General features: G+C 37.7%; 1 protein-coding gene across 3 annotated transcripts in view; it reads right to left on the bottom strand.

The window, feature by feature from the left end:
* Positions 1-9,043, bottom strand: part of Usp34 (ubiquitin specific peptidase 34) — a 266,917-nt gene that overhangs the window by 153,490 nt on the left and 104,384 nt on the right. For all 3 annotated transcript variants that reach the window (XM_004636176.3, XM_023720837.1, XM_023720838.1), the window contains 2 exons: positions 6,744-6,833; positions 4,223-4,318 (listed from right to left, as the gene is read on the bottom strand). In XM_004636176.3, coding sequence (XP_004636233.1) covers positions 4,223-4,318; positions 6,744-6,833 — 186 coding nt within the window. The remainder of the gene's footprint in view (positions 1-4,222; positions 4,319-6,743; positions 6,834-9,043) is intronic.

Here is a 9,043-nt window from a genome sequence, read left to right as displayed (position 1 = left end):
GAGGAGAAGAAAAAAATAATGCCCTAAATTTTAACATGGATGTCTTAACAAGTATCATATTGCTGGTATATATAATATACAACTGCTATACCACAAATAAGCTGTCATAATTTTTAATATTATTTTAATGTTCTCCTTTAGGAACTATAACATGACATCCAGTCTGCTAAAAGCAGTGCCTCTGTTTGCGTTATTATAATCAAAGACCCCTGAGAAGAGGTATAAACTGGTTGGTGATACCATCAGTGGTTCAAATTAGCAAGAATAACCAAATTCAATTAAGAACTTTCTAGCAACAAAACATAAACTTCAGCCCATCCTGAACATGTTGATGAAACTTAAAGCAGAGGAACACTGCCATACACATTCTTGTAAGCTAGCATTACCCTGATTCCAAAACTAAATAAGGACTCAAATAAAACCGAAAACTGTAGGCGAGGCTCTTTTATGAAACCCAGACACAAAAATTCTCAATAAAATACTGGAAAGTATGAGACAAGAAATCATTAAAAAGATCACACATCATGACCAAGTAGGCTTCATCCCAAGGATTCAGGGTTGGTTCAACACATGCAAATCTATAAATGCAATCTATCTCCTAAACAGAAGTGGGGGTGGGGGTGGGGAAATCACAGTATTTCAATAGACACAGAAAAAGGCTTTAACACAATTCAACCTCTTTTTATTATAAAAACCCTGAAGAAAATAGATATGAGGATATTATATTAAGCTGATAAAAGCCATTTGTTCCAAATTCATTGCCAATATCATATTAAATGAAAAACTGAAAGCTTTTCTTCTGCAATCAGGAACAAAAACAAGTGTCTTAGTTATTCTTCTCATTGCTGACAACCACAGTTAAAAGGAGAAATGGGTTTATTTCAGCTCACAGCTTAAACAGTTTTTAGTCTAATAGCTGGCTCCAAGCCAGGGTAGCATAACAGAGGGGCATTTCAGAGAAGAAATAGTCCATGGTATGTCAGGCAAATGGCAGCAAATCAGCAAGAGCACCAACACAATCAGCCATGAACCAAGCCTTCTTTTCCCTTTTATGCCATCCAGATTACAGGCCTTTTGGGTGATGCCAGCTATACCTACAGTGGACCTTTCCATTATCCATACCCAAAACTATGCTATTCCAAATAGTAGTCAATTTAGTACTACACAGTCTTAATTCCAGTACCACACATCCTAGATCTGGCACCTCCGAAAAGCCCCACTTATGAGTGCACAAGGCTTTGGAGGAACATCTATACACAAACTGTAACAACAAGGCTGTCTACTATCACCACTCCTGTTCAATATAGTATGGGACTTGAAACTTTAGCCAGAGCAATCAGGCAAGGGAAAGAAATAAAACAGTGGGCCAGGGTACAGTTCAGTGGAACACTTGCCTGTTGTGAGGTCCTGAATTCAACTCTCAAAAAAAGTAAAACATACATATAGGAAAGGAAGCAAAGTATTCTTATTTCTAGACATAATACTTACTATAAAAAAACCCAAAAATTTAACCAAAAGACTCCTAAAACTAGGGCTAGGGAGACAGCTCAGCAAGCTAAGCACCTGCCTGGCAAGTGCAAGGTCCCGTTTGATCCCTGGTACCTCCTGCGGCACTAGCCCCACAACCCCAGGCGCACTGTGCTGGTTCCAAAACCAGGCATAGTGGCACATGCCTACAATCACAGTGCTGGATGACTAAAACAGAAGGATCATTACAAGTCTGAACTGTGTAGCGAGACCTTGTAACAAATAATAAAATATTTTTTTAAAAAAACTCCTAAAATTAATAAATTCATCAAGATAGCAAGATACAAAGAACAACATGTGGAAATCAATAGCATTCCCACACATAATAAGCACACTGAGAAGGAAATTAGAAAACCAATACTGTTCATAGTGGCTTTAAGGAAAATTATATTCTTAAAATTAATCTAACAAAGGAAATCAGAAGATCTCTATAGCAAAATCTGCAGTACTCTGAAAAAGATCAAACAGATTATCAGAAAAATGGAAATATACAACTTGCTCCTAGACAAGCAGAACCAGTATTGTCAAAATGGCCTTATCATCAAAAATGATAAATAAATTTAATGCAACGCCAATGAAAACACCAAAAGAATTCCTCAAAGAACTAGGAAAAAAGAAAGCCAGCCAGCCAGCCAGGCCGCCTGCCTGCCTAAAATCCATACAAATCAAAAGTGACCCAAAATAGCAAAAGCAATCCTAGGCAATAAGACTAAAGCAGGAGACATCATAATCCTAGACTTAGAAGTTTATAATAGAAAGCTACAGTGATAGAAACAGCATGGTACTGCACAAAAATAAGTATGCAGATAAATGGAAAAGGATAGAGGATGCAGAAACAACCCAAGGCATATTAAGCCATCTGGTTTTTGACACGTGTGCCAAAAAACACTGTGAAAGATAGCCTCTTTGACAAATGGTACTGGGAAAAGCTAGTACAGATGCAGAAAAATGAATCAAAACCTTTATCTCTCAATGCATACTAAATTAAAATCAAAATGGATCAAAGATCTAAATGTTAAAAAGTATCTGCTGGAAGACAAAACAGGTAATACTCTTGAACACAGGTATAGAAAAGGCCTTTCTGAACAGATTCCCAAATGCAGAAGAAATCACGTTAGGAATCAATAAATTAAATGATACCAAGTTAAAAAGCTTTTGCACAGCAAAGAAAATAACCAACAGAGTGAAGAAACAATCTACAGAATGGGAAAAAAATTTTAGCAGTTACTTCTCAAAAGAATAACACCTTGAATATGTAAAGAACTCAAAGAAATTAGACACTTTCAAGTAAAAAGTCCAATAAAGAAATAGAAAATACAGATCTCAAAGTGAGGACAAATAGAAACATCTCTGCCTATTAGAAATGTGCAAATTAGGGGCTGGAGAGATGGCTCAGTAGTCTAAAGCACCTACTTGGAACAAGCTTGACAAAGTATAGGGACGGCGGTTCAATCCCCCAGCACCACATGCCAGCCAGCCCTGCCCCCTGGTGGGCTGAGCTGGCCACACACACACAATAAATAAATGTTAAAATAAAAAAAAAATATAAAAATAAAAAAAATTAAAAAAAAAAAAGAAATGTGCAAATTAAAACATTGCTTAGACAACTTCTTACTCCAAAATCCAAATGTACAGCTATCATCAAGAAATCACAAAATAACAATTATTGGCAATGTTGAGGGGATGGGGGGGAGTCTTCTACATTGTCTATGGAAATCTAAACTGGTAGAAATCACTATGGAAATCAATATGATGATTCCTTAAAAAAACCAAAATTAGAAACTTCATTCAACTGAGCTATCCTATGAGGTATTTTCCTGAGAGTTACAGACAAATATTCCAATTATAAAGGCATACCCATGTTTACAGCAGCATAACTCATAAGTGCTAAAACTTGGAAGCAGTCTACATGCCCATCGACAGATGAATAAAGAAAATGTGGGGGCCGGGGATTACAGCTAGGCAGCCTAAGAGCCTGCCTGGCAAGGGCAACGTCCCAAGTTTGATCTCCTGTACCACAAAAAAAGGGGAAAGTACAATGAAGTACTTATTCTACTATAAAGAAGGATAAACCTGAGTCATCTGTAGGAAAATGGATGCACCTGAGACCATAATGGTAAGTGAAATAAATCAGACACACAAACTTAAATATAGCATCACTTCTCTTACACAAGAAAACCAAACAATAACTAAAGAGGAAAATAAAAGATCATAGGAAAGAGATAGATGTTTTGAAAATGAGAAGTGGACACGAGATGTAAAAAATATTAAGATGTGTTATGTACAGGTATCAACTCACAATTAATAGAATCATTATGTACTAATGAAAAACTTTAAAAAGCTCAATAGTGAAAGTTAACCAAAAAGTTATGTAAGCTACTTTCACTAAAAATTCTAAGAGTAATATATAAGTCTTTCAAGCAAAAACATTCTACTAGGGAAAAAAAATTATATTAGTCTTTATTTCTCTTACCGTTTTATTTTTTTTTATACTGAGAACTGAACTTAAGACCTTGAACTTGCTAGGCAGGCACTTGTGCCACTGAGCTATATCCCTGGCTTTCTCGTACAATTTTATGCCAATAAAATTTTCTGTAAATTTATTTACTATAAAAAAGAATACTGCAATATTACTTATCAGAGGAAAGGTAATCCACACATAAATATATTTACCACACAGCCAAGAGGTACTTACAGCGCATGTTTTTGTCTTCCTTCTCTTACAGTTTGAATGTAGTATACCAAATTATCAAAGAAAAGCTTCATCATATTCAGTTCTTTTTCTGCCCACCTGATCCAATTAGAGAAAAAAAGAAAATCCTTTAAAAGGCAGAGTGACAGAATAAAATGTATATGCAGACAGAATTTATCTAAAAAAACCTGTCCATAGGGCTGGGGAGACAGCTCGGCAGTCTAAGTCCCCGCCTGGCAAGCACAGAACCCGAGTTTGATCCTTGGCACTGCATGCCATGCTAGCCCTGGACCTGGATGGGCCCCAAAACCAGGCATGGTGACACAGTTTGTAATCCCAGTGCAGGGGAGGATAATACAGGAAGATCACTACACGTCTGACTGCATAGCGAGATCCTGTATCAAAGTTTTAAAAATAAAAACTTTCAATATGAAGATTTTAAATAATTAAAATTTACAAATTTTACTCATATTTGAATAGAGGAAAGACATAAAGCAATGCTCTTTAATCTTTCTAAGAATTTTAAAGTATCAGCAGTATCAAAACATTCAATACCTGTGAGGGAGACAGATGCCTGGTAATATACTACTATAAATGACTTAATATTAAAACTAATATATTGTTCCATAAACTATATTCCTTGGTTGCTACATAACCAGATGTACTATCTGGCGTACAGAAGACATACAGCATAAATTTATTGAGTATATTTTTCAAATGCACAATTGTGTTTTTGGGGGATGCAGTTCAGTCTTGTAATGATCCTCCTGTCTCAGCCTCCACAGCGCTGGGATTACAGGCCTGCACCACCACGCGCCCTTTCAGGGCTTGGGTGTGCCCAGGGTTCTGGGGCCAGTACAGCATGTGGTACTAGGAATCAAATACAAGCCCTTGCGCTGGCCAGGCAGGCACTTAGGCCACCAAGCTATCTCCCCAGCCCCAAATGTATCTTTTTACAGTCAAAATTTTAGGGTTTTTTTTTTTTTGGGGGGGGGAGGGGGGGAAGTACCAGAAATTGAACTCAGGAACTTGTACTTGCCAGGCAGGCTCTATATTCCCAGCCCCTAACAGACATAATTTTTAAAAAATGTAAAGCGAGGAAGGAAGGAAGGACGGACAGATGGACGGACGGTCGATGGGAGGAAGGAAGGGCAGGCGGGCGAGCCCATGTGTTTAATTCCAAAATAATTTACCAATAAAAACAGTGATAAAGACATTTGGAAATCCAAGATTTGTGACTTCTACTATAATGCATTTCACATATCTTTCAGCAATCTATCTGCTAAATGTATAGACAAGCATTACAATTCCAAAACTACCGATGTAATTTGCATCATCTCTACCATAGCTATAACATAGGTTTCCACATAAGTTACAATTGACATGCCAATAGTTCAACAAAGGCCAAGTGTTAGCATACAACACACAGTAACACATGAATTTGAAACCAGTCCCAAACATTTGCTGCATGTCTTCAGTTAAGCAAGTTGACCTCTTCAGGTCTGTTTGTTCTTTATCTGTAGATTCACTAACAAATACTGCCCCAAGGGCCAGCCAAATAGCTCAGCAGATTAAAGCACTTGCTTAGGCAGACACAGGGGCTAGGAGTTTGATTCCCAGGTCTGCCGAGGTGGCAATTGGGTATGGTGGTGTGTCCCTGCAATTCCAGCACTTGTGAGGCTGTAAACAGGAGGATCACTACGAGTCCGAGCTATGCAGTGAGACCCTGTACACCCAGTAGATCCTGTCCTAAATACAAAAAATAAAAATAAAATAAAATACCTCCCTATAGAAAGGTTAAGAAATAACACATACTTAAATGTTGAATGCTGGTATGTATAATATATTCATAACAAAAAAGGTCATTATTATTGATAAGAGTCCTTTCATATCATAATATGAACTTCGAAGAAATTCTAACAATCACACAACCTCTTATAAAGGATCAGACTACTGTATAGATTATCCCTAGGAACAATTCCTAGTAAAGGAAAAACTTAAAGAAATCTAAGAATATATGGCTTTTCAGGAGTCCTCTGCTGTGGCCACATACATTAAAAAATCTTTTCCCTAAAATTAAAGCATTAATTTCAACAGTATGATTCTCAAGCCACAAGGAAAAGTTAGATTTTTTTTTTTTAACTGACAAAAATAATCTGTACAGGGCTAACTGGTAGACAAATATCAGGAAATACAACTATTAATCTTTCTTGCTTATATAAAAGGTACTCAGCCATTCAAAACCATACATAACTGATAACTATTATTTGGGAATTTGCCTATTCATTTATTTAGCAGTAATGGAGAGCAAACCAAAACCCCTAAAATGATAGGAAAGCAGCAAAAAATTCTTTTAAAAACTTGTATGCCTTAGTTGGGTATTGTGGCACATGCTTATAATCCAAGCTACTTTGGAGGCTGAAGCACAAAGGCTAACACAATAAGAGGTTCACATAACTTAATGACACATCATAATTCCTTAGGTTCAAATACCACAAAAATAAGTTATGTCCTTATTACTTACATTGTAATCCAGTGTGTATCATAACTGCTCCCAAACTGCTGAAAAGTACCAAACAGTTTTGGAAGAAGACGAAGTGAAATTACTACTGATCTGAAACAGGAAAACAGACATTCACAGAACAAAAAAATTTTAACTATCACATACTAACTTTTTACAGAAATTCAGCCATTTAAAATCTTAAATGTAAAAGGATATAATGAATTTTACAAGGAAGTACTCCTTATAAACATACGGAATAGACATGCTAGGCCAAAATAATTCAGGTGTTTTTGCTGGTGTGGTCACATAGGCTTGTTATGACAGCATTCAAAAGGTTGAAGCAGAAGGATCACAAGTTTAAGGATAATTTGGGCTGCATACAGAGTTCAAGGCTCAGCTATTACATAGCAAGAGCCTATTTCAAAAAAAGAAACTTTTTTTTGTCCTGGGAATTAAACAGGACTTTGAGCTTGCTAGGCAGGCGCTTATTATGCCACTGAGCTATCTCCCCAGCTCAAAAAACCTTTTTTTAAAAAAAAAATTCCAAATTTGGGCTGGGGAGATGTAGAATTCAGTAGAATAAGTGCTTCACTGGCAAGCGCAAGGGCCTGAGTTCAATCCCTGGTTCCGCCAAAAATAAAAATAAAAAAATCCACATTTTAGAATTTCAATACAAGACACAGTAAATAGTAAATACCTGGGCCCAGATGCAAATAAAGAACATTTAAAGGTGTTTCTTCCCATGAAAAGATTGTCTAAAAATTGATCATTACTATTTCCCCCCTAAGTTTCACATATGATGTGTATTCATGTTGAGAATCACTGCCTTAGGAACCGTATTAATGATAGTACACCACATATCTCATATGTGAAGGAACAGAAAAGGGAAAGGAAATCACTCTAAAACCTCAAAAAAATCTGTGTGCTCCTATCTTCTCAAAAGAGCAGCTATGGGAAAGATACTGACTTCTAAGTCCCAGAAACTGGTCAGTGTTTGACTGTATAAGCCTTAAGGGAAACAAGACAAATTCTAACATGACACTGAGTTTCTTCACTTTCTTTGTTTTAAGCGTAGATGTCAAAATTCTTTGACACAGAGACCACCAAAAGGCACAGGACACACTCCTAAGTGCTTAAGCCTTTAATCCCAGCATAGTATGTTTGTGTATTCTGAGATAGTCAAAGACAGACAGACAGACAGACAGACAGACAGACAGACAGACACACACACACACAGACACACACACACAGAGACAGACAGACAGACACACACACACACACACACACACACACACACAGAGGTGGGAGAGAGAAACAGAGTGAAGGAGGAGAAGACAGAGGGAGGGAGGGAGGGAGGAACGGAGGGGGGAAGGGAAAGGGGGACAGGGAGAGACAGAGACAGGAGACAGGGAGGGAGGGGCAGAAAGAGGGAGAGAGAAAAGAGGGATGGGGTGGGAGAGAGAGACAGACACAAACAGGGAGAGAGGGAGGGAGGGAGGGAGGGAGGGAGGGAGGGACTCCTTAGCAAACACCAGCTGAACTTCTGTGTCTCCAACTCAGGGGAAACAAAAGGTTGAGTCTTCCTGTTCAGAGAGGAGGGGCTTGTGGGATCCTTGCTGTCCGTATGTGGACTCCAAGGAGCAGTGAGGGACAGGGCAGCAGCACCAGGCTGCATGTGGGTTTCATAAAGGGTGGCTGAACTTCAGGTACAAATTACAACGCTCGTGAAACCCAAGTGCCTGTCCATAATCCAGTAGAACTTACCTGTGCTTGCTAAGAAGCCCATCATAAGTCCTTGGGCTATTGGAGCTGCCTTTTATGGAAACAAAACTGTTCCTTGTCTCACTTAAAGGTTTATTTGCGGAACATTTTCGTGTTACCAGTCAGTCAATCATGAAATAGTCTGAGTTTATGAACTGCATATATTTTTAGTGTATAATTTCAAAATAATAAAAAGGATATCAGTATTTCCACTGTGAGTATTTTTTCAATTATGAGGACTTTTCTACCAATAGCAAGGGTGAATTAAATCACTTGAAGTATTTACCTAGTAGGATAAATAAAATGTTAATTTGAAGGGTTCTTTATCCTGAGAAAGGAATTGATATAGTTAGGTTGTTCTCCAGCTTTTTTTTCTAAAGTTCTTGAAAGGACATTCAAAGGCTTGTGAGGAAAGAGTTGGGCACAGTAGTAAATTACAAGTAATTTCACTAGTGACTATGGGAGCTATTCTAATGGAGAACAACCTTGGTTTGTCTGTGCCAAAGAGTACAAATGTCTATTTAATTGTCCATATCTACCAGAAGCCACTCATAGTTTTA

This window comes from Octodon degus, unplaced genomic scaffold (genome assembly GCF_000260255.1).
Source record: "Octodon degus isolate 3935 unplaced genomic scaffold, OctDeg1.0 scaffold00078, whole genome shotgun sequence".
NCBI lineage: Eukaryota > Metazoa > Chordata > Mammalia > Rodentia > Octodontidae > Octodon > Octodon degus.
This window is presented reverse-complemented; position numbering and strand designations above follow the sequence as displayed.